The 26,661-nt window shown below is 38.5% G+C and overlaps 4 protein-coding genes across 5 annotated transcripts in view; 3 read left to right on the plus strand and 1 right to left on the minus strand.

Annotated features, from left to right (window-relative positions):
• The window catches only part of CLEC12A (C-type lectin domain family 12 member A), a 64,914-nt gene extending 63,486 nt beyond the window's left edge, over positions 1–1,428 (plus strand). The window contains exon 7 of the mRNA XM_016922961.4: positions 1,342–1,428. Coding sequence (XP_016778450.1) covers position 1,342 — 1 coding nt within the window. The 3' untranslated portion in view covers positions 1,343–1,428. The remainder of the gene's footprint in view (positions 1–1,341) is intronic.
• CLEC1B (C-type lectin domain family 1 member B) overlaps positions 1–21,338 on the minus strand; it is a 37,759-nt gene extending 16,421 nt beyond the window's left edge. The window contains exons 1-8 of one of the 2 annotated variants that reach the window (XM_063786332.1): positions 21,280–21,338; positions 18,524–18,699; positions 14,541–14,671; positions 10,652–10,728; positions 6,778–6,853; positions 6,285–6,476; positions 3,957–4,049; positions 29–203 (exon numbers count right to left, since the gene is read on the minus strand). The gene's annotated coding sequence lies outside the window, so the exon portion shown is untranslated. Of the gene's footprint in view, positions 1–28; positions 204–1,507; positions 1,549–3,956; positions 4,050–6,284; positions 6,477–6,777; positions 6,854–10,651; positions 10,729–14,540; positions 14,672–18,523; positions 18,700–21,279 lie in introns of those variants that run through there. The other variant, XM_063786333.1, reaches the window with a different exon arrangement.
• Positions 1,457–9,500, plus strand: CLEC12B (C-type lectin domain family 12 member B). Its single transcript, XM_003313485.5, is given in 7 exon segments — positions 1,457–1,566; positions 3,492–3,590; positions 5,226–5,444; positions 5,955–6,109; positions 6,315–6,430; positions 9,036–9,073; positions 9,076–9,500. Coding segments are annotated over 7 exon segments (828 nt in total). The 5' UTR covers positions 1,457–1,475; the 3' UTR covers positions 9,186–9,500.
• A 50-nt stretch (positions 21,339–21,388) lies between the features above and the next one.
• Positions 21,389–26,661, plus strand: part of CLEC9A (C-type lectin domain containing 9A) — a 35,491-nt gene continuing 30,218 nt past the window's right edge. The window contains exon 1 of the mRNA XM_016922958.3: positions 21,389–21,683. The gene's annotated coding sequence lies outside the window, so the exon portion shown is untranslated. The remainder of the gene's footprint in view (positions 21,684–26,661) is intronic.

Below are 26,661 nucleotides of genomic sequence, written 5' to 3' on the forward strand. Positions count from 1 at the left end.
TGCCATCTTTAAGAGGTGTAACGCTCACCGCAAAGGTCCGCGGCTTCATTCTTGAAGTCAGCGAGACCAGGAACCCACCGGCAGGAACCAACTCCGGACACGGACCAGAACAGAGATAGAAAACCATTCTTAATTTCTTATTTTTGTAATCATCTATTTAAACTGGTCCTCATGTCAATGGTCTCTGCCTTTTCTTAATTCACCTAGAATAGTAAACATAAGCATAGATTTATTATTTGTTTCAATATTTTTGATAGTGGAGTTTTATTGATATATGACTTAGAGCCTCCAAACATTTTTTTGATTATTTCATCAATTTGAAAAAAAAAACAAAAAACATGAACAAGTAACATATGTATATTTAGGTGTTTAGAGATCATGCACAGCGTTCCTAAAGAGAAAGTTTTTACATTGCCTTTCTGCATCTGCTTCACAGCTGTGGGGTGAGTGCACCTCACGCTGGACACCTTTGACTAAGATAATCTCCACACAGATATGAACCTTGGAAGTTTTAGATCACTCCCCACTCATCTGAAACCACAAAACTCATACCCAATCCTTCCCCTAAGTACAGTTATCTAATCTTCTGCCTCTCCCCAAAGGAAAGCTTTAGAGGAGATTCCTTAATTTCGTCACTCATATATAGCGCTCCCCCCATATTTTCCTGGGTTCTGTATTAACTACATATTGCTGCTGTAACAAATTACCACAGATGTATTAACTTCCGGTAGTTATCTTTTTAAAATCTTGTCCTGTGTATTCCTTGCTGTCTGCAGGATTATCCCAGGGTTGTTGTTCTGTTAGGAACTTTCCCAACCATGCCAGAAGAGGGCACTCCCATTCATACTCACGTTAAGTAGCTAAGTAGCTATCAGTTTCTTCTCCATGCCCCATTACCAACACCATGTCTCTCTCTCTCTGTCTCTCTCTCTCTCTCTCTCTCACACACACACACACGTTTGAATTTTCTATAATAGCAGCCAGGTGTGTGGCACAGCTCTTTCTGTCTTAATGTGTGTCTCTCTGCTTAATATCTAATGTGGCTGAGAATAAACTAGAACCAATGTCTCCAGGCAGATTAGCTAGCCTTAGATAGATGTAAAGAAGACAACCTGACTCTTTTCTGAAACATTCAGAGCATCCTCTACCCCGAGGATCATGGGAATTCCCTCATGTTCCTCCTGCTCTGCCTCAAGCACCCCTTCTTTGCTGCACGGCAAGAAACAGTTCTGACAGAACAGTTTGAGATCTGTAACATTCTAATGAGAATATCTCTAAGGAGAATATTTGGCTTTTCTCACTTTCTCTGTAGAGAAACAAATTGTCATTCTTCTCTTACAGAGGGGCAGTGGAGTGTGTCTGGGTCAGCTGAGTGACTACATCAAAGCTCCCAGCCTTGAAAAACACATGCTGTTCCCAGGCCTCAAGATATTGAAACACTAATTAGATAATTTAAAGTAGCGTTTTCTTCTACAATGTCTGAAGAAGTGACCTACGCGACACTCACATTTCAGGATTCTGCTGGAGCAAGGAATAACCGAGATGGAAATAACCTAAGAAAAAGAGGTAGGAGTTCAGAGAAGACCAGCTGGGTCCTTGGGGGAGTGGACAGGTGTTAAATGCTTTAATACTGGCGTTAAAGACAGTGTGCTGTGAAATCTCCAAAATGGGGACAAATAGTTGTGGAATGTATTAGAAAAGTGAGTGTTCCCAAGGTTGAAGTGAAAATATGTGGCTTTCAGAACCTCTTTAAAGTTGTGTGATATCACACAGTCAGAAAAATTCTGACTGCACATGCCAGAAATTGAGCTTGGGGAATTAGAGATTTCTTCTTATGAATATAATCCTTGATATTTATACCTTGTTAGAGATGCCAGGAGGATATTCTTTCAGAAACCAGATTGGAGCCTTCTAAAATAGAGAAGGTAGAGGACGTTTTTCTTTTAGATGATGTAACTTACTTAAGAGAAAACTGGAAGATGAGTGAGTGGATTTGAAATGGATCAGAGCTAGTTTTTCTTTTGTCGGTATTTTTTCAAATTTTAGGATAGTTGAAATCCGAGTATAATTTGTAATGTTGAACCAGTAATAATAGTATCTGGGTAGTATTTTATGTACATTATATACAGATATAATTGTAATGAAAATCCACAATAATATTCGAATATTAGTATTTTCTCCATTACATAGATGAAAAAACTGAGGGTGAGAGAAATTAGATAATTTAAGCAAGCTCACACAACTGCTATGTGGGGAAGCCCAGTCTCAGCTGGTCCTCAGCTCTGAGGACCTCAATTCTCTTATGCCTAATTGGAAAAATAGCAGTCTCCATGGTCAAGACTCTGATTTAATATGTAAGACCACATCTCTTATTTTCAGATATGTTAACTATCCAGGTTCTCCTGAATCATGTCAGTCATCTGAACTACTTTCTCCTGCCCTCTAGATTTATCTTTACATTTTGTGGGGTGCATGACATTTGAGGGAAGGATATTTACAAAAAGCCGATGGGAATAGACTTTGCATATGTCTAATAAATGTGGTCACACATTTTTGCCTTGTTTTGTTTTACTTTTTAATTCTAATTCTAACCTGTGAGGAAAAAGGAGGTGTGGATATGGTGCATATCACAGTGTACCTACAGTCTGTCATGCTGTATCTAAAACATTGTGCTAGATGTTATTTGGGCCTAAATCAAGGGATATGAAGCTAAGGAAAACATGACAACCATTGATATTTTAAACAACAACAATGACTAGGATGCTAACGGCTTTCTGGTCTATTCTGCTGTTTGTAGGTTAGACTGCACATTCTTTCCTTCTTTCATTCAGTATTCATTCATTATTTATTAGGTGATAAATAGCATGAATAATAGATAAGTTATTGTTAACAGGTAAAAGATACTTTAAAAAGTCGAATCCACTTTTACAAGGCAGATAGAACATGTGCCTTATAGAGACTTTTGAGCTCAAAAGCTTGAGGTGTCTCCTACTGTCAGCATCATCCAGAAAAGCAGTTTTTAGATCTCTCATTTATGAATTCAATAAACTTGAGGAAGAAAAGTGGGCAATGATGTAAAGCAAAAACCTTGAAATTAGGAGAATCTTCCTTTTTATTTTATTATTATTATACTTTAAGTTTTAGGGTACATGTGCACAATGTGCAGGTTAGTTACATATGTATACATGTGCCATGCTGGTGTGCTGCACCCATTAACTCGTCATTTAGCATTAGGTATATCTCCTAAAGGTATCCCTCCCCCCTGCCCCCACGAAGCTTCCTCTTAAAGTGAAGGAGAGCGGTGGAGAAATGGAGGGGAACCAAGGATGGCACCCTCATTGCACTTCATATTAGGTATTTTCTAAATGAGGGCATTAAAGAAGCAAGAAAGAAACGTTAGTATCGGGAAGCTCCCTAAGTGGGAGAAAAAACCAAAGTGAAACAAGCGCGAAGCAGTTCTGTGTGCTGATTGCTCTGTTGGCTTTCTCCAGGGCATCCAGCTCCATCTCCCATTTGGCGTCACGCTGCCCTGGGTCTGCTAACTCTTTGCCTGATGTTGCTGATTGGGCTGGTGACGTTGGGGATGATGTGTAAGTATATCAGCATCAAACCCAACAAAGGCAACTAGAAAACATATTGTAAACCATGTACTTTCAGCTTGGATTGTAGATGGCTCCTAGCATCCTGAATCGTCTGATACTTTTCTGCTGTCTCATATCTCTCCTATTCGTCATATCTTCCCAAAAAACCAGCAAAAGACATTATCAGGATTTGGTTCTAAATTCATTGTTTTATCTTGATAAGCTAAACTGGACTTAGACAAAGACTCTGTTTCTAGTTATTCATTAGAATAAAGAGCCTCTTTTCTGCCTAGACACACATTCACTTATCATTCCAATGCTGAGAAATAAAGTCAAGAAATATGTATTGAAGGAAGTGCTTGCTATTTTACTTACCTGAAAGACTTAACACTAGACTAGGTTCAGTCTGCTTACATGAGACTTCTCTAGTGGAGAGAAATCTTCCAAGTAGCCACAGCAGCCTGATTTCTATGAATGAGAAAGACATATAAAGAAAGAGGAAGAGTGGCCTGATACACCTTACCAAGTAAGAGAGTTGAACCATCTCCACATGACAATGGAAGCTCCACACTCAAGCACCACAGCCACAAAGGAACATTCTATTGATTCTGACCCATCCTCGGGAAGTTGGGGATGAACATGGTAGGGAGTTCTTGAGTAATGAGAAAAACATCCTGAAAATACAAACTTTATAGGGTTGTTAAGTACATGGTATACAGAGTAGTGAATTGGCATGGTATTCACTTACAGGGAAATCATAGTCAAGAAAGTTAATTTGCTGAATGATACTAATATCTCCTCTGCTACATTCATTTCTTTTTAATGATTTAATGGATAATTTTTTAAGATTTAATGGATAATTAGGATTTGGACATATCTTTGTCAACATAAAAAGAGACTAATGATGCACCTTGCTCTTTTGAAAAGGAATATGATGTTCAAGCAGCAGTAACAGATATTCTGGAGCCAATCAGTATGAGGATTAGCAGCTGATCTTCTAAAATAATATATATTTAAAAATTAAGTGAAAATGCAATAACGTATGTCCATTGGTTCGATATAGAAGGGTGACATTTCTTTTCTAAAATTTAGTGCTTTTGGTGCAGTGGTTCTTAAATTTGTTGTGCTGATGAAGCACCTTAAATGCTTATGAAAAGGGCATATTTCATGGACCCACGACCAGAAATGGTCTGATATGCCATTAAGATCTGCTTTTTCTTTGATTTGGTAAACAAGCATCTCAGGTCATCTGCAGAGTTTGAGATATCCATTGTCCCAAAGAATGCTGTTTTCATTAAAACAACAATTACATCATCTATCTCCAAATAAAATAAAACAAAAATAAAAAAATTTCATGAAAATGAGTGGCAGAATGACTGGCCCTTCCTTAGATGTGATGTCAGAAATATATAATTATTAAATCATTATTATAATATAGTGCAATAATAAAAATGTAAATAAAATTATAAAGAACTATAAATAATCTGGAATAGAAAGGCATCTGGTTTGTTTCTTGCATGATACCACAAATACTAAGAGCTACTAATAAATCTTGAACAATTAAGAAATGTTTCTGTCACGAGAATTATCTACAGTTATAAGAATAGAAGAATATATGAACTTGTCTCCTGTCATGTCTTGGAGTTTTGCAGATATCTAATGACATTAACTCAGATTCAGAGAAATTGAGTCAACTTCAGAAAACCATCCAACAGCAGCAGGATAACTTATCCCAGCAACTGGGCAACTCCAACAACTTGTCCATGGAGGAGGAATTTCTCAAGTCACAGATCTCCAGTCTACTGAAGAGGCAGGAACAAATGGCCATCAAACTGTGCCAAGAGCTAATCATTCATACTTCAGGTAATCAGACTTAGTCCTGCTGACCAGTCAGATGACATATGTTACCCTGGTCTAAGTTGATCACATGTACCACCTCAGAGTATTGAGAGAGTTATGTCATCCAGTGAACCTTAATGATGTTGCACTAAATTTACACACAGCAAGGAAATATACAAATTCATTTAATATTTTTGAAACCACAGGCAAATTTGGGAAGTATCTTGGAATGATATCAATCTGGATACTTCAACCCCTCATTTTATTAACTATCTCTAGGTGATCATGTTGCTCTGAAAGCTTAAAGGCATAGCTGGTAATTCTGAGGTCAGAAGACTAAGCCATGAAAAGAGAATCCCTGTTGCCCCAACCCATAACCAGGGGTCACCTTATTTTCAGAGGCTTCTAAAGCAGTATGCTTTCAGGGTGCTGGCTCTCAGTCCCTATTGTTCAATTACATGATTTTGTTTCAAAGCCTTCTCCAGTCACTCTAGAGTCTTCAGTTTATATTATTGGGTATAATTTCCTTTTCAGACCACAGATGTAATCCATGTCCTAAGATGTGGCAATGGTACCAAAATAGTTGCTACTGTTTTACAACAAATGAGGAGAAAACCTGGGCTAACAGTAGAAAGGACTGCATAGACAAGAACTCCACCCTAGTGAAGATAGACAGTTTGGAAGAAAAGGTAGGATTGAGTCTCATTCTCTAGTTATAGACATTATCCATACAATGAGAGAGAAATAAATAAAATATCTGATTCACATGATGGAAATTCAGTGCATCTTGAATTAGAATTAATACATGAATTTAATGAATGTCCTCATCTATCTTAACTCTGCAAACTGGAATGTGGCGCTCACGTAAAACTTTTTCTCTGTTTTCTCTCTTAGGATTTTCTTATGTCACAGCCATTACTCATGTTTTCGTTCTTTTGGCTGGGATTATCATGGGACTCCTCTGGCAGAAGTTGGTTCTGGGAAGATGGCTCTGTTCCCTCTCCGTCCTTGTACGTCTCTAACTATTGAGGGTAAACACAAGCTTTCCATGGAATCCTGGGAAAATTAATAATGATTGTGAGAATTATAAATACAGACATAAAAAGAGGAGTACAACATACTGAGAAAAGAGCTCCAGTAACAAATATTGAAAGGAGGTATAGTTCATTTCATCTCTGTGACAAATTTATAGCAAGGCACTGAATTTTATCTTTTGGTAGAAATGTGTTTATTTAACACACACACACACCTAATACTACATTCAAAGTATTTTATAAATACTAACCCTTGAAGAAAGCACTGTTATATTCCCATTTTATAGGTAGAAATCTTATAATAGAGAGATTAAGTAACTTGCCTGAGGTCACTCAGCTCATAAATTGCACTTTAGGGATTGTGCACTCAGTCACTCAGCTATTCTGACTCTCCAGCACCTACAATCCAAAAGGGTGCTGCTGGTCATAAGAACACATATCAACACATTTATTTATACTAAATAACTGTCAACCATTTTCTAACAAAAAGTAAGACTGAATTGACTGATTAGTTCAACAATTAGTGTCATGTTGAGGACTTGCCAATTACAATATATGGCAAGTGTCTTTTATGAATTAAAATGAACTAAACCTTCCATTTCAGGGTTTGGATGAAACTATTTAAAGGACAAATAGAATATATAACACTTGGAAAATTTCAATTTTTTTAACTATTTAAAGTTATGAAAAAATAGACGTCAACAAAAATGTGTAAGGGGATATTAGGTTTGCTAAATTCTTTCACAGACTATAAAACAAAAAATTTTGAGGAACACCTCTCATCATAACTACATTTAAGTGAAACAACTGTATTAATATTTTAAATATAATAGTATTTTTCTATTAGATAAAATTTAAGATCATTGGCATCTTAATGGATTTTTAAACTTTTTATTGATACATAAGAGATGTATATGTTTTGGGGTATATGTGATAATTTGATACATTCAGATAGTGTGTAAAGATCAAATAAGTGGAATTGGGATATCGATCACTTTAAATATTTATCTTTTCTTTATGCTAGGAGCATTCAAATTATTATTTTCTCATTATTGTGAAATGTACAGTAGATTATTGTTAATTGTATTCACCCTAATAATCTATGAAACACTAGGTCTTACTTCTTCTATCTAACAGAATATTTGTATTCATAATGGCTTTTTATCTACCTTCCTCCCCCAACAAATCATTATCCACCCCCCTCCCTCCTGTTTCACTCTTTAAAGCATGTTGTCAACGTTTTCTTAAACTGAATAATAATCACTTATCTTCTGTCAAAGATGCCATGCTTCAGCTGTGACTGAGCAGTTCCTTAAATCACAAACAATGGTAGGTCTATTATTTTCTCCCTGGATACACTTTATCTTCATCCATTTCCCAATGTTTCGTCATGGCTATTTCTACTCAAACACTAATCCCCCATTCTCTAATCACCATTATTAATCATATCAAGTCAATTAGTTTGGTTTCACACTAATAATAATGACAAAAAGCACATGCAGAGTAATACACAAACAAAAAAAGTGACAGTTACTTTTTTGTGACAAGAGCAATATTGGGTATGAACTGATTAATATTAATCTGAGGTGTTGCTACTAGACTGAGGGTTTCCAGGAGTAGTACTGTGACATCATGTAAACACATTCAGTTTTCATGTTGGAATCTAAGATGTGTCCCTTCTCCCAAAGGGATTTTAATCATTCTTGGCCTCTCTACTCACTCTTAATCAAAGTGTGGAGGAGGTGGCCCCCACAGCAGGGTTCGGAACCTACAGACCCTGGCCCCTGAGACATGCAGCTGTCAGATAAGCCAGCATGTCAAACTCAGGTTAGAGAGACTGAGCTTCCAGACTGCATAGCCATTTCCTTGACTACTGAGTAAAGGCCAAGGCTAAGATTTAGTAAACCTAGCCCTGAAGCAAGAAAAGAATATGGCAGTGTAATGCAGGTCATTTAGAAAAAAACAATGTTGGGCACAAAGAAAATTTAGATCTGACAAGTATAATTTTCTAAAGACATTATTTCAGGATTAACATCAATTTCTTAGCAGAGGAAGTGAATACTATTGTCAGAACCATATCTATATAGTCAATCATTTCCTCTTTTAACGTCTGTCTTGTTCTCTTTTTACCCACCACATATGTATAACTATGTGAAAAGTTATATTTGTGCATAGTAAAATGTGATAACTTTTTACAACAGAATGTGATTTTATTTTTATGTTTTTCTTCATAAGGTCCCAAAGAACTTCAAGTACTTCTAATATAAGCTGAACTGAGTAGATTTCATTAATGGAATTCCATATTTATGAAGGAAATACAAATTCTCAGTCCAGGATTTAAGTATTTCTCTTAAAGAATTCTACCTGGGATCATGATTAACTTAAAATAAAGAACCCAGATGTGCCAGCTCTGGGCAGATTTTGTGCCAGCTTTAGGCAGCTTCAGATTTTGAAGCTTTGTGGAGGCAGAAGTCTCTCCATATTCAGATACATGACATTGGCTGTAAGAGCAACTGAGGGCACTAAATAGTGATCACGTTTCAAATATAGAATTTATAATTAATTTTAAATTAATTTTCAGATTTAGTACTAAAGAACTTGACCAGATCAATGGATCCAAAGATGTGCTTATTTTCAAAAAGGAAATATTTATATTTCTCGCTGTAGTGCTGAAATTTTTTGGATTTGCGAGAAGACAGCTGCCCCAGTGAAGATTGAGGATTCGGATTAGTATGCTTCTTCCAAATTCTCCAAGAAGCAAGAGACTTGTGAGTAAGCCCATATGAGGAAAGAGGAAACTACGGTACCAGAGCCAAACCAGCTTTTAAAATGACTGTGTATTTACATTATCAGACAAATGAACTTGTTTAACAGAACATTCTCCAGTTCCTTGTCTGACGTCTTCTGATTTGATGTTATTATTCGGTCTTAAAATTATACCTGGGGACCAAGGGGAATAGCCATACTATGGCCCTATGATTGTCTCAGAATCATTTCACTGAATTTCTTTGCTTTCTCAAATAAAGACTCCTTTCTTTCATTATTATTATACTGTCACGTGTGCACTAGGGTGATATTTAAATATTTAAAAACTAGGGTGATATTTAAATATTTAAAAACACAGGCCACAGCACTAGAACAAGGTCCAAGAGATGCCTGTTGTGATAGTTGCTGGGTCATGTGGAGGTCTGGGGGATCCCAGGCTAAGGGTCCTGGTAGCTGGGGCTGCAGCACTGTATCAACTGATTTGGAAATATTTTATTTTAGCAAATGTTTGTACCACTGTGAACCAGCTAAGTGTCACCCTGCACTTGCAAAATAGCTTTTCTTTTCCAACAACCCTATGAAAATAAATATTTTTATTAATCTTTAAAATTTAGATAATTTATAATCTAGGCATAAGAATTTAATATTTACTTTTTTTTTTGAGACACTGTCTCACTCTGTTGTCTAGGCTGTAGTATTGTGATGTGATTGGCTCACTGCAGCCTCAATCTCCTGGGCTCAATCGATCCTCCCACCTCAGCCTCCCGAATAGCTGGGACCACAGGCATGCAACACCATGCTCAGCTAATTTTTGTATTTTTTTGTAGAGACGAGGTTTCACCATGTTGCCCAGGCTGGTCTCAAACACCTAGGCTCAAGCTATCTGCCAGCCTCAGCCTCCCAAAATGCTGGAATTACAGGTGTGAGCCACTGCCCCTGGCCAATATTTATGTGTTTGTCATTTATTTAAATTAGTAATATTGATGTTATTGATTTTGTAATCTGGGTATTGTTATAAAAATATATTCTCCTACAACTGATATTTTGTTTCCCTCAGAAAAGTCCTAATAAACTGTTTGAAGACATCAAAATAGAAGAACCATTATCTTTAATTATTTAGAACTTTCCTGAATCACAGTTTGTCAGTGTTCCTGCACACTAGATGCTAAATATTGTAAATCTAGGGTTCAAGATTTTTCCTGGAACAAAATTGCTGATTTCAGAATACTGGTAAAGGATGTAGTTTCCCATTTATCTTCACATAGTTCCATAGCTATATATAGGAAGAAAATAATGGTAAATTAGCCTTTGATACTGATTTTGCTAGATCAGAAATCTAGAATTTACTGGAAAATTGATATAATCTAAATTCAAAGTTAGATGCATTTCAATACTTTTGACAGTCCTTTGAAACTACAACTTCATACATACCATCTAGTAGCTTCTTATTCTCTAAATATTTAAAATTATCAACTAATCAATGTTTTATATATGCACCAACAGAAACTCTAGAACAAAGGAAAAATGTCAAGTGTGAAAACTTAGTAAAAATTACAAACATATTTAAGCACAACTTTTTAAATATAGACAATTATCACAGTTCAAGTAAACAGAGTTTCTTAGTTCTTATACGGGATTCAAACATAAGTTATATACACATGGATTAAAGAAGAAACTTGATTCTTTCATTTCTCTTTAGCAGTTTGCCCCTGGCATTCTCACAAAGATAAAATTATTTCTTAAAGGTCAAAATCTCTGCCTCTGACTCTCACACATTTGGGTTTCATTTTATTCCGATGAGAAAAATAAGTTCTTTCATTCTTCTATTTCTAATAAAAAAATCTACTTTTAATAATTAAAATACGTTAATTGGTTATTTTGTTCCTATTAAGAAGTTACAGGTTTTTTTTTTTTCTGGTATCTTGTGTATTTTAATTCTTATTTCATGTAAACTCTTTTACATTCATTCAAAGAAAATTTCTGTTTCTGACCTTACATTTGCTCTGGATCTTGATCAGCTCTTATTCCTAAGAGCTCCCTCCCTGCTGCCCTGCTATCATCATATTATCCCTGACAACCTCTACGGTAGATGCATAAATCCAGAGTTCTCAAGATTCACTAGCCCTTTGTGTCAGAATACTTCATCCTTTGATTCTGATAACTTAGCTTATGAGACAGGGCTTGTTTCCAGAAATTTTCATCTCTTTCTTTTTCTTTCTTTCTTCCTCTCCTACTGCCCCAACACCCTCTCCAGTCAAAATCCCTGAGATATTTTATTTATATATACAGGTATATACAAATGGTATATTTTTAGGGGAAAGACCATTGATATGGTTTGGATCTGTGTCCTTACCAAATCACATGTCAAGATGTAATCCCCAGTGTTGGTTGTGGGGCCTGGTGGGAGGTGATTGGGTTATGGGAGCAGATTTCTCATGAATGAGTTAGCACCATCTTCTTGGTGCTGTTCTCATGACAGCGAGTTCTCGCAAGATCTGGTTGTTTAAAAGTGTGTAGCATCCCCACCAACCCCACCCCACACCCTCTCTCCTGCTCCTGCTCCAGCCGTGTGAAGTACCCACCCCTCCTTCATCTTCCACCATGACTGTAAGTTTCCTGAGGCCTCCCCAGAAGCCCAGCAGTTTCCAGCATCATTCTTCCTGTACCGCCTGAAGAACTGTGAGCCAATTAAACTTTTTTCTTTAAAATTACCCAGTCTTGAGTATTTCTTTATAGCAATGTGAGAATTTAACATGGGTTCCAAACATGGCTTCACATCAGATTTACATGGATAGTCCCTTAAAGGCACAGATATTTGGGCCACGCGTCAGATCTATAAAATCAGAATGATTGGAAGACAGAAATGGAAAATCTGTAAGTTTCTCAAACTACACAGGTGATTTTTATTAACACAGCCTGAGTGGCAATGTTTGGATAAATAACCTCAATACTAACTCCCTGAGCAAATAGGCCCAGAGGCAAAGGTGCTGGAACCATCTTCAAATTGGATGGCTCTTTCTGCAATGTTAGCAAAATTAGTTTGGTTTGTGCAGACCACGTTAGGTCAGGACAGATCAGAATTGGAACAGATATAGTGACAGTTCTCAGCTATTTCACTGTTGTAATCTTAGCCAACAAGCCCTTACTGAGGGTATTAATTGGCATGGTTGGGATGGACAAGTGATATGAAGTTTGATCTATTTAGCTCTCTGAAAATAGTTCTCAATTTTGCTGCACACTGAAATTATACTGGGGAGCTTTGAGGAAATACTGATGCCTAAGATTGTCCCACCTCTTAAGATGCTGATTTCATTGATGAGAAGTGTAGCTGGGCTATTAAAAAAATTTAAATTTCCTACATGATTCCAATCTGAAGCTAAGGTTGAAAATCCTTGTACTGAGGTTGGCCCATTGGCCCCTATTTCAGTAAAATAGCCAACCCTCCATTATATATTAAGAAAACGGGTGAACTAGCTCCATTGGTGATGATTACACATGGTTGAGACAGGGACAATAATGATGATTACCTGAAACTAGGATTGATGGTATATTCGAGGCTGCATACAAGCATATATAATCATACTTGTATACATTTGTATGCACCTGGAGAAGGATTTAGACACATTAGTAACATTGTTTTCCTCAGGGTAGGTATGATGGAGTCAAATTGGGAAGAAGGGGAAATGATACACTCTTGGAATGAGAATCCACTGTGAAGCTGAGGACTGAAATCAAGAGTCAGATTATAAATAGGTGGCCAAAATTAACAATGTGGTCCTCAAGCAAATATAATTTTTTATTCCACAGGTATATTAGTTTTACTGAACAAGTAACTACAAGCAATACACCTGTCTGTCTGACTTCCTAACTTCCTTCCTTTCTTTCCTTCCTTCCTTCCTTTCTTCCTTCCTTCCTTTCCCTGCCTCCCTCCCTCCCTTCCTCCTTTCTTCCTTCATTCTTTCCTTCCTTTCTCTCTCTCTTTCTCTTTCTCTCTCTCTTTTTGAGGGTATATAATAATATAAATATAATAAAACACATCTCCTCTCAGTTCTTTCAAAATATGTCACAGCTTTTAAGCAGGTGGAAGTATCCCAACCCCTTATTAGGAAGCAGTACAGCTTGGTGCTTAAGACAATAAATTTTTTAAATCAGACAGCCATGGGTTATGTTTTTATTCTCAATGTAAGTGCTGTATATTTTAGACAATGTCTCAGTCAGTTTTGCACTGCTATAACAGAATGCCTTAGACTGAGTATTCTATTTCTTGGCTCACAGTTCTAGAAGTTGGGAAGTGTAAGTTAAAGGCACCAGCAGGTTTGGTGCTTGATGAGGCCATTCTCTTCTTTAAGAAGGCAACTGTAACCTTGGGAACGGAGGAAGGTGGGATCCTCATGTGGCAGAGGGCAGAATGGCCAAGAGGCAAAAGGGGATGGAACTCATCCTTTTATAACAGCATTAATTCCACCCATGACGGCTGTGCCCCTTAATGATCTCTTTGTTTGTTTTTATATTTAGAGACAGAGTCTTGCTCTGTCACCCAGGCTGGACTGCAGTGGTGCAATCACGGTTCACTGCAACCTTGAACTCCTGGGCTCAATTAATCCTCCTGCCTCAGTCTTTTGAGGAACTGGTAGGTACCACAGGTGGGCACCACCATGTTCAACTATTTTTCAAAAATAAATTTTTTGTAGAAATGGGATCTTGCTATGTTGACCAGGCTGCTCTTGAACTCCTGGCTTCAAGTGATCCTCCTGCCTTGGCCTTCCAAAGTGTTGAGATTACAGGTGTGAGCCACCTCACCCAGCCAATCACTTCTTTAAAGTTTCACACTTTAATACTATTATAATGGTAATTAAATTACAACGTGAATTTTGGAGGGTACAAGCATTCACACCATAGCAGACAGGGCTCTTAAATTATGTAAACCCTTTTCATAATAGGGTGACAAAACTCATGCCCATCCTCTGAGATTTTTGTGAAGAAAACAAAAAGAGAGATAACACACATGGTACAGTGAAGACCCAGTTAAGTTTAGCTGTTCTTACATTTACCATCCTCTGCTTCCCCTTAGAGAGCAGATTTGCATGATCCTTCCAGTCCCAAGAACATTCCTGCATTGGGTGCTTAGCTTGGTTTTCACCACCGATGATATTTTCCTTGGGAAAATTATCTCAGTGTAACTGAAAGGCAACAGTTTTTAAATACAAACACAACAATGAAAGTTGGTTCAGGCGGCTGAGCATCAGCTCATCAGGGAAGAGAAATCATGGAGGGGAGCAACAGGGTGAATAGTAGATGGCAGGTAGCCCTAGGTAATTACCTGAGACAGGCACTATATTGCCCATGGATTATTTTTGTATCTTCTGTGCCCTTTGTGATGTGGAGGCCAGAAACGAGGTGGACAAAGATAGGGTCCAGACCCTTTCACCTTTTTGATTCCTTAGCATAGCACTGGAAATTGTAGGGAAACAATAATTGTTACTGTTATAGTTACCAAGGCCATTATTTTCAGTTCTCCAGCTTTCTTTGTTTCTAGACAGAATTTGTTTCTGAGAAAAATTACTCTCTATGGGTGAATTGATGTTGGCTTCACCAATCTTGTCCAGCCCATATGATCTGTGAGTTGTATTTTGAGTACAGTAATTTCTAGGGGGCTCCATTCTCTCTTGTTCTTCAAGTACTGACCTTCAATTTCCAGTGCAAGAAGACAGTATTTGATTGTTTCTGTCTTTATTTTGAAGCTCTTTTGTGTCTAAATAGGACAAGTTGGGAAGGAATACCTCTCAAAACTTACAGAGCCAAAAAATGCATCAAGGAGGGTGGGAAATGAGTCCCAGGAAGGTGAATTGGACTGAAAACCAGATTTCTGGTCTCTCTTTATCTGGGTCTACCAAATGCACAACTGATATTTCGACAGGTGCGACTGGCAGCTGCAAATTATTCACTTATTTAACAATAGATTTTGTGTGTGTGTCAACCAAGTGCTAGTCGATATGCAAACCCTTGGGATAGTATGAAGATCAGCATGACAGGACCCTTAACCACAATAAGCTCAAAGCTAGGGGCAAAGGGGCCTACAATTTTTAAGATGGCCCTAACATGGCAGGAACTTGACAAATTCAATATGTGATCTCATCTGAGATCATTCCATACATGTGGAAACTAAAGCTTGATTTAGAACAAAGCTTGGCTAAGGTTTTACAGCTGGAAAGGGTGAAGTTAGGTTTTGAACCAGGTCCAATACATGCCAGAGCCCTATTATCTTTTCACAGAATCATAGCTGTGAGACAATGCAATGCAACAGAATATAGATTTATTATATATAATAAATAATAGATTTCAGCATGCTATCAGAACACAGAAGATGGTATGCAATGACACTTCCCATAAATGGTGACCCCACCCCAGGTATCATCTTGTTTTAAGTATACATTTTATTACTTTTCCTAATTAAATCCGTCCTCAGCAATTTTCTTGCCTTATGTATTGCTATCTCTCTCCATAGCCCCTGTTGCTGGTCTGATGTTGACTGATTTGAAGCCACTAGGCATGCCATCCCTACTTGCCTGCCTCATTCATAAACATTTCTTCTTTAAAAACCACTTTATTGGGTATAATTGACATGTAAAAGCTGTACATACGTAATATATGCAACTTAATATTTGTAGATAAGTATACACACATGAATAAACCATCACCACAATGTATACCATAAACATAGGCATTATCTTGAAAAGTCCTCCCATCCTCTTTATTTATTGTTATTATTTTTGTGTGATAAAAACACAACGTAAGATTTACACTCTTAGAAAATTCTAAATATACAATATAGTATTGTTGTCTATAGGCACTATGCTGTACAGTAGATCTCTAGGACTTATTCATCTTGTGTAACTGAACTTTCTACCCTTTGGCTAATACCTCCTCATTTCCCTCTCCTGTAACCCCTGGCAACCACCATTCTACTATCTGCTTCTATGAGTTTGGTTATTTGAAGTTCCTCATATAAATGGTATCATGTAGCATTTGTCCTTCTGTATCTGGCTTGTTTCACTTAGCATAACATCCTCCGTATTTATTCATGTTGCTGCAATGGCAGGATTTCTTTCTTTTTTAAGGCTAAATAATATTCCATGGCATGTACCATATGACCTAGCAATCCCATGACTGGGTATATATCCAAAGAAATTGAAATTGCAATTTCAAAGAGATGCCTGAACTCCTATGTTTATTGCAGCACTGTACACAATAGCCAACACACGAAAGCAACCTCAATGTCCACTGACATGTGAATAGAATAAAAATAAAATGTGGCATATTCATTTTATTAATTTAAACTATTTGTTTCTAAGAACTTTATATTTTAGGTTGTTAGTTAGAAATGAACAAAATAAATGCTTTTATTGCTCTATGAAAGCTTGATTCCTCAGATCTAGGCCCCCATTTGTGGTATATTGCACATTGGAATTTATCATAGGAGCAAAAGAAAGTTGTATATGTTGTCAGGCTATGTTTACATGACTATGTTACAGAATTAACATTTATCTTTATTTCTTTCCTATATTCCTGTTAGAAGACAATAGGATTATAATTCAGTTGACAGAAATGTAGCTTATGGCAGTCCTTAAGTCTGTGTCTTAACTTTGGGAATTTTGGAGGCTGGTGAAGTATAAGTATAGCTTTTCCTCTGGTTCTTTTGCTAGAAGAGAAAGCAGACTTTAAGAGAAAATTATTGCAGCACTATTTACAATAGCAAAACTTTGGAACCAACCCAAATGTCCATCAATGGTAGACTGGGTAAAGAAAATGTGGCACATATACACCATGGAATACTACGCAGCCATAAAAAAGAATAAGTTCATGTCCTTTGCAGGGACATGGACGAAGCTGGAAACTATCATTCTCAGCAAACTAACACAGGAACTGAAAACCAAACACTGCATATTCTCACTCATAAGTGGGAGTTGAACAATGAGAATACATGGACACAGGGAGGGGAACATCACACACTGGGGCCTGTTGAGGGGATGAGGGGCAAGGGGAGGGACAGCATTAGGACAAATACCTAATGCATGCGGGGCTTAAAACCTAGATGACAGGTTGATAGGTGCAGCAAACCACCATGGCACATGTATACCTATGTAACAAACCTGCAGGTTCTGCACATGTATCCCAGGACTTAAAGTAAATAAAAAATTTAAAAAGAGAAAATTATAGATTCGCATAGCTGATATGGTTTGGCTGTGTCCCCACCCAAATCTCATCTTGAATTATAGCTCCCAGAATCTCCACGTGTCATGGGAAGGACCTGGTGAGAGGTAATAGAATCATGGGGGCGAGTTTTTTCTGTGCTGTTCTCATGATAGTGAATAAGTCTCATGAGATCTGATGGTTTTATAAAGGAGAGTTCCCCTGCCACCATGCAAGACATGACTTTACTTCTCCTTTGCCTTCCACCATGATTGTGACGCCTCCCCAGCCATGTGGAACTGTGAGTCAATTAAACCTCTTTCCTTTATAAATTACCCAGTCTCGGGTATGTCTTTCTAAGCAGCATGAGAACAGACTAATACAGTACACACACAAAAAACTACATTTTTAATCATAAAAGGAACGGAAATTACCAAAAAATGTCTCCTAAGGGATATAAGGGCATGCTGGTTATAAGAATTCTCACAGGAATTCCAACTCATTTTTTAAAATGAGTAATTTTTAATTTTCTAGTAATGCATATTTCAGTACATGCATTTTCCCAGTATTTGAAATTGCATGGACCTCACTTAATAATAGACCAGAACTTATAAATTTAGTCTTAGGTAGTTTGTAAGAGATGTAAACTAGTATCATACCAGGTATTATAATCCTGGCAAAAAAATAAGCTTACTGTATTCCAATCACTTTCATTATAGATCATCTGTATGAGGTAACCTCTAGGTAATCAGAGGGCTAAATAGGAAATTCATTCCATGGAAGCAAATCATTGTGGTTAAGGGCACAGATCATGCAATAAAACTGCCTGCCTGCCTGCCTGCCTGCCTGCCTTGCCTCCCTCCCTCCCTCCCTTCCTCCTTCCTTCTTTCCTTCCGTTTCTTTCTGTCCCTCTCTGTCTCCTCTCTCTCCCTTTCTCTTTTTCCCCATCTCGCTGTCTCTCTCTGTCTCTCTTTCTCTCTCTCTCTCTCTCTCTCCCCCCCCACCCCTCTCTCCTTCTCTCCCTCTCTCTCTCTCCTCTTTCCCTCTCTCTATCTCGGATCACTTGGTAAACACCAAGACAAAAACCTGCCAAAAGAAAAAGGAATAGCTCACCACAATTTTCTAAGAACTTGACACACATCAGGGAAGAGATTGTGCCATCTTATAACAGTCACAATTTCCTAAGAATCTGACACAGTCAGAGGATTATGCCATCTTCCCACACTCACAGTTGGATGTGCCATGTGATAACCCCAGCCAGGAAGGAGACAACAGTGAGACACAAAGTTCTGTAGAAGACAAAAGCAGAACATAAGCCAAATCGTCCATGATGCTGCCTCCTGGAGTTGACTTGACCATGATGAAATGTAACCGAAATTGACAATATTCCATGACACCACCATGGCTTCTGTGCTGTGGATGGACATTGAAAAAAAATGCACAAGGTAGGAAGTTGTTTTCTTATCCTGCCTTTTCCTCTGCCTCCAAACTCTACTAAATCCAATATAAATAAAAATCTCATTAAGTGTTTACTTTTTAAAGCTTCTTCCCAGGATCAGTCGTACATTCTCTTCTTTCAGCATACTTTTCATTTACCTAGACTGAAAATTTGATTCCCTCATGAAACGTGCTCTCCTAAAACTTTCCAAAGTATTGCATTTGATTGTCAGAATTGTCAGAAGGCAGGTGAGTTGTTGTGTAAACCTTAACTTTATACAATAACAATGTATCCACCTTAGAACAATTATAAATTCAAGATACGATGTATTTTTAAAATTATTCTCTTTTTTGGTTTATATTTTATTTTCTTCTTCTTGTACACTATTATTTCCCTAGATTCTCTTTTCCAGAATGATGTGTTAGATTTGGAATTCAATAATGAAAGACAAAAATAAGTATTTAAATGAGGAAGTATATATTTCCTCTGTCTCTTTTTATTTGTTATCCTATTCAATATACAAAACCAGGCTGTGTGATCTAAATCAAGTTTCTTATCCTCTAAAGCCTAGGTTTCATATCTAAAAATTAGGAATGATATTACCAGACTTGTAAGGCTGTTGTTTGCACACAAAGGAAGAATTAAATGTGATCATTTATAGACTCGCCTGAGAGCATAGTATTTTATTATTAGGTACTCAATAATTTTTTTAACTTATCCTTACCTTCTCACCTCACCTCTGTAAATTTTAACAAAAGACAGGAGACCTGCATATTTACCAATTCCTTATTCTCTATATTGAGTAAGGTAGAAATTTTAGAGATCCTCTAAAAATTTTTATCCTTGCTGTCTTGCCATGTTATGGATTCCTGAATTATTTTATATTACTGGTCTTTTGCTCCATTGCCACCTTTCAGGACAGGGCTTACATCCATTATCTGAAAAGCCAGACGTATATATTAATTATCTTGATTTCTTTATATTAAATATGGACCATTTAATGCAATGTTTGAGTTAGTCTTACAAATATCTCATTTCCTCCCATGTTCACAATAGCCAAAATATGAAAACAACCTAAATGTTCATTTCATTGATGAACAAGTGGATAAAGAAAACATAGTGTGTGTGTGTGTGTGTGTGTGTATATATATATATATATATATATATACACACACAAGAAAAAACTTTCCACAAGAACCTCCATGTCCTCATTTAGAATTTAATTTTTTACCTCACACACCTCTTTTTTTTTCTTTTTTTACATCCACTTGACACCTTTCTGGGGTAATAGGTATGTTGTACCTGAATTCCACTCTCCCTCAAAATATCTGTCTCAAATTTGTATATACATTAGTAGGTATCAATCAGGAAGGTCTCCCCCAACCCATTCAATAGGCCCTGCCACAAAATTTGAAAAGTTTAAAAAATTCAGAGCCCTGCTTATGTACATGGGTGTACATTTTTGCAGACAAAAATCCCCTGTGCCCTACCTACTAATCAATCTTCCCCCTTCCTATCAATCTTCCTCTTCCCCTGAATCATTGGTCACAACTGATCTCTTTGTTTTCTTTCTCTTGGCTTTTCTCGAATGTCATATAGCTAGGATAATATGATAGCTTTTCAAACTGGCTTCTTTCATGTAGTAATATGCATTTAAGATTCCTCCATGTTTTTCATAGTTTGACATTTCATTTTATTGTCGAATGATACTCCATTGTATGAATGTACCACAGTTTGTTTATCCACTCATCTTTTGAAAGACATCATAATTACTTCTAATGTTTGGCAATTATGAATAAAGCTCCTGTGAAAATGTGTGTGCCAGTTTTTGTGTGTGTTGGGAGCAAGCCCCCCAAAATCCGGCCATAAACTGGCCCCAAAACTGGCCATAAACAAAATCTCTGCAGCACTGTGACATGTTCATGATGGCCCTAACACCCATGCTGGAAGGTGGTGGGTTTACGGGAATGAGGGCAAGGAGCACCTGGCCCGCCCAGGGTGGAAAACCACTTAAAGACATTCTTAAGCCACAAGCAATACCATGAGCAATTTATGCCTTAAGGGCATGTTCCCGCTGCAGTTAACTAGCCCAACCTATTTCTTTAATTCGGCCCATCCCTTTGTTTCCCATAAGGGATACTTTTAGTTAATCTAATATCTACAGAAACAATGCTAATGACTGGCTTGCTGCTAATAAATACGTGGGTAAATCTCTGTTGGGGGCTCTCGGCTGTAAAGGTTGTGAGACCCCTCATTTCCCACTTCACACCTCTATATTTCTGTGTGTGTCTTTAATTCCTCTAGCACCTCTGGGTTAGGGTCTCCCCAACCGAGCCGGTCTCAGCAGTGTGTACAGGTTTTCCACTTTCTATGGTTCCTAGATTGTATGTTAATACTATACTTAACCTCTATAAGAAACTGTCAAGTTTACCGGGCCGCGAGGGTGCAGGCTGCGGAGACAGTGTGGTTCCGCGCCCCGAGGGCCGCAGCAGCTCATCCGGCAGCTCCCGCCCCTACAACCTGGAAGGGGCGGGACTTCCGTTTGTACCCGGCTGTGGCGATCTGTGGTGAAGTTGAAATGCTTTTCTGCTAGACTGGCAACATGTTTTGATTCTTCTCAAATAACTCGCAAGCTCTTGTGAAGCACAACGGCCTACCTTGTCCTGAAGAAAACATACTCTAAGGCCCACAGATGATTAAACACAGCCATTTATGTGACAATAGCATTTTTATTTTTCTTATCAAGATCTGGGTATTTGATCCACACAATGGTAAAGATTCCCATGTTAGCCAAGATCTAAATGATTCAAACTGATGATACTTTCTGCAGAAGAGGTAAGAACCACTGGCAGTAGGGTGGAAGGTATGTCATTACAGATGATGCCGACAGAGAAGGTCATCTGAACCTACTTTATAAGAAAGGCATGATTAAAGGAGAAAGGGGAAAGGGCATTCTAGGTTAGGAAAGATTCTGAAGAAATGTAAAATAATATGAGGGTGTGAGCTGACATATTTAAGAAATGATGAATGATATGTGGGAGTATGTATCATCTGCAGAGATGGATGAGGGAAGATGCAAGTGGAGGGGAAGGCTGGGGCTGCTGGTGGAAAGACATAAGTGTATTTCAAAGGCCTGATGCTGCAGGCAGTAGACAGCCTCTGTAAACCAGGTAGCTTCCTTACTCTTGCTCCTACTGATCCCTCAGTCTAAAATGCCCTCTGCAGTTTCTCTTTAGAGATAGAGAGGGAAAGGGAGTCAAACACGAAATCTCCAGGAGGCCCTCCCTGGTTATTTCTTACTCCTCTGTTGATTTCCTTTAATCTGTGAAGTGTCTTCTAACTCGTGGCCTGAGGCTTTACTGACTCTGCTGACTCATTGTCTGGTGCTACTGATTGTGCTAATGGTCTTCGAGATTGTGTCCAGTGCCCCCCACCATTTTGGGAAGAAATTGGCTTTAGTTTTTACTCAGATTGAAATTTTATTTAGAAACGGGAGTAGCAAGGCCAGGTGCAGTTAGTTACACCTGTAATCCCAGCATTTTGGAAGGCCAAGGTGGGAGGATTGCTTGAAGCCAGGAGGTTGAGAAATGGGAGTAGCAACCAATGTCAGTAGAAGAAACAGCATATAATAACAGGATGTGATAAATCTCAGGAAAAGTTATGCACAAATTACTACGGCAGCAGGAACGAGTGAGCTGCCCGATGCTGTCAGTGAAGGCTCTGAGGGTTGGGAAGGATTGGCAGGGTTACAGGAGACAAACAAATGCTACAAATAACATTCCAAGTAGAAGGGGAAGTGAGGGTAGGGAAAGGAATGCAGACAAGGCTGAGCCTTGTTTGGAGAGCTAAGTTCAGTGTTGCAGATGGTCAGTGTCATACCTTAGGAGGGAATTGCAAATTAAAACAACAATGAGAAACCACTGTATACTATTTGAATGACTAAAATCCAAAATACAACATCCAATGCTGGCAAGGATGTGGAGCAACAGGAGCATTCATTCACCGCTGGTGAGAGGTAAAAAGGCATAGCCACTTTGGAAGGCAGTGTGGCAGTTTCTTACAGAGCTAAGTATAATATTAACATACAATCTAGCAACCATAGACGCAGGACAAGAACTCGGGCAAAGACGCCACAGCCACAAAGGTTTCTGAACAGAAAATCGACATCCCAAAGATCCCGTAACATAATCTATGCTCAATCTCCATCTGTATATTAAAATCCATCCACCTACCTCCTTAGGGATTTCTTTTTTTTTTTTTTTTTTTGAGACGGAGTCTCGCTTTGTCACCCAGGCTGGAGTGCAGTGGCGCAATCTCGGCTCACTGCAATCTCCGCGTCCCGGGTTCACGCCATTCTTCTGCCTCAGCCTCTCGAGTAGCTGGGACTAAAGGCGCCCGCCACCACGCCTGGCTAATTTTTTTTTATTTTTAGTAGAGATGGGGTTTCACCGTGTTAGCCAGGATGGTCTCGATCTCCTAACCTCGTGATCCGCCCGCCTCGGCCTCCCAACGAGCTGGGATTACAGGTGTGAGCCACCGCGCCCGGCCAACAGGGATTTCAAGCTTGTAATTTTCTTTCTTTGGTTCGCTCTGGCACTATCAATTTCTTTTCATCTCCACTTGTTCACTCACCTTCACCTCCCAACATGGTATAATATCTCCTATGTTAAAAACAAGCAAAAGCCATCTTTTGTTTACCATGCCCCCATACACACGATTCTAATTTTCTTATATTTCTTCTTAACATTTCTCTAATTTTCTTGACAACAAAAAGGTTCAAAAATCTCTCTGTGCTTACTGTTTCATCCTACTTTTCCTTTATGTTAATTAGGCTTTTTCCTTCACTATTTCTATGAAAACACTCCAGTCAAAGTCACCATTAACCTCCACATGAACACATCTAATGGCTAGTTCTCAGAATTCATCTCACGCACCAGATAGGCATTCAAAAAAAAAAAGAAGATTATTCCCTTTTCATAACATACATTCTTCTCTAAAATACAGTGTTCCCTAGGACACCGTTCTCTTCAATTTCCTTTTGCTTCATTCACAACCCAATCCTCCCTCAGATTTGGATTCCTCCTTAAATTAATTTAAAATGTTGTTGTGTCCCAGAATTCAGTTCTTGGTCCTCTTGTTTTTTTTTTTAATTCATCCTGGGATGAACTAAATTGGATAGTACCCATAGAATGGCCAGAATGGGAATTAATCTCTTGTAACCTCATGACTTAATAGCCATACATTGATAATGTCCAAAATTATATTTCCATACCATTGCTTGATCTCCAGAACCACATATCTGACTGGATTCTTGGCATTTTGACTTTGATATATTATAGGATTTTTTAACTTAACACATCAAAAAATGAGTGACTCTTCCCAATGAGTTTCTCCATCTCGATAAATGAATATTCCATACCTACGGTTCCTCTGCCAAAAACTTGGAATCACCTTTGACTTTTCTTGCTGCTCTCACATGAATTAAACATGTCAGAAAATATTGTTCACCTTGGAAAATATGGAAACACAGTTATTAATTATGGAAGTATTGTTGATTGAGAATACCTTAAAAGAAATTCTGAGTTAACATGATAGGAGGATTCATTCTCACTCTGTTCTTTAACAGTCTTTCCATTCTCACATCTTATGCCTATTTCAGAGGACACTTTTAAAGTGGGGCCTAAATTGGATAGTACCCAGAGAATGGCCAGAATGACAATTAATTCAGAATTATTTACAAAAAAAGAAATAGGGAAAAATGAAGATGAAAGCCAGAGTTATCAAAGGCATAAGGGAAACAAAAATAAACTAAAAGCAGAAGAAAAATAAATGGCCACAAGGAGGAGACAGAGGATGGATATAGGATGGAATTTATTTTTAAATGTATTAATATAGTCACCCAATTAGGTGAGTATGCCTGACCAGGATAATAAAATGTCCGAATTAAAATGAAGCACTGTGAAGACAGGCTGATTGATTCAAATACTGGATCAACACTTACTTGCCCTGTGGCTTTTGGCAAGTTACTGAGCCTCTGTGCTTTGTTTTTCTTAGCAGTAAATTTGTCATAAGTTTAATGCCTACCACAAATGTAACTGATAAAAGCATATAGAAAGAGCAATAAATGGCAGCTGTCATAGTGGAAGTAAGTTTGGATTATTCTGGATTATCTTAAAAAAAGGAAGAAAGCTGGGACATTGCCCAGGCACTGACAGTGAAGCTTAAACAAACCAATTCTCATGAGCACAACCAGGGTCTGCCTCCTGGAAGAACTCGATTTTATCACTTTTCTTCATTTGTAGCACTTTTCATGATGTAAAATTATGTTGATCTTTGCTTTCGATGTAAAATTATGTTGATCTTTGCTTTCTATGTTTCTTTACTATCTGTGCTCCCCACCCTTTACTATAATACAAGCTCATTGCTTGTATGATTCATTAACGATTAGTCCCCAGAAAATAGAAACATGCCTGGGACTTCCACAGTGATCAATAAACATATGAAATGGGAAAAGTTCTCTTGTCCCCCTAGCAGAGTGTGCAATGGAGGTATGGCTCGCTTCTTCAGTGCCCCGCTACTCAGACCTCTAGGGGAGGGGCAGACTGTGGGGCTCCGGCCCCACAGTAGTGTCTAGGAGTAAATGTTTGTATCTGAAGCCCCAGTGTTACAGGGTGCTCTTTTAGTTTAGCCGTCCATAGGTGGCTTGTGTTAGTCAGCTCAATTAGACCCCTACCTTATAGCAAGGACAGAGGCTTTCTGCATCCCAGGGTTCTTACCTTGGTGTACTGGAAGAATCAGATCACACGTGGGCTTGGAGAATGAGTGCAAGGTTTTAGTGAAAGGAAGTAACTCTCAGCGGATGGTGGAGCCAAAAGGGTGATGGTTTTCCCCTGGAGTCTGGCCACTCAGTGGCCCAGGCTCTCCTCTGATTGTCCTGGCCAAACTCTGCCTTGTTTCACCAGTTGGTGGCCTGCCGATATGCTCTTGACGTCCAGCCACTTGTGTCTTGTTCCATTGATGACTACTCTCAATGTCCAGCCACTTATGTGTCTGCCTGCTAGGGTCTTGGGGGTTTTATAGGCACAGGATGGGGACATGCGGGCCAGGATGGTCTTGGGAAATGCAACATCTGGGCATGAAGGCAGGAGTGCCTGTCCTCATCTAGGTCGGTGGGCAAAGGCCCGGTGGTGGAGCCCTCGCCAGGGATCCGCCTTTCTCTATCCAGCACTTCTCTGCCCCACTTCTGTATCACATATATTCAAATAAATGATTAATTAATTGCCCTTGCCATGAAATTTTGTAGTAATTTTAAAGGAAAGTGCAATGGCAAATATACTTAACATACTACGAATCCTCAATTCAAATATACTTGATCAGACCACTTTCCCTCAATCAATCGCACTATTTCCCATAATCGCACTGAGTAGATTAGATGATAGTACATTTTTGTTGTTGTTATTGTTTTGTTTTTGAGACAGGGTCTGGCTCTGTCACCCAGGCTGGACTGCAGTGGCAAGATCCACGATCTCAGCTCATTGCAACCTCTGCCTCTTGGGCTCAGGTGATCCTGCCACCTCAGCCTCCCACGCAGTGGAACTACAGGCGTGCGCCACCACACCCAGCTAATTTTTTAAACCATGGGTTTCACCATGTTGCACAAGGTGATCTCAAGCTCCCGGGCTCAAGCAATCCTCCCATCTTAGCCTCCAAAAGTATTGGGATTACAGGAGTTAGCCACCATGCCCGGTGCCTGGTACTGCTTTTTACAAGAAGTATACTTATTCAAACTCCCAGTTTTTATTAAGATGTTTGC

The sequence above is a fragment of the Pan troglodytes genome, chromosome 10, assembly GCF_028858775.2.
Source record: "Pan troglodytes isolate AG18354 chromosome 10, NHGRI_mPanTro3-v2.0_pri, whole genome shotgun sequence".
Lineage (NCBI taxonomy): Eukaryota > Metazoa > Chordata > Mammalia > Primates > Hominidae > Pan > Pan troglodytes.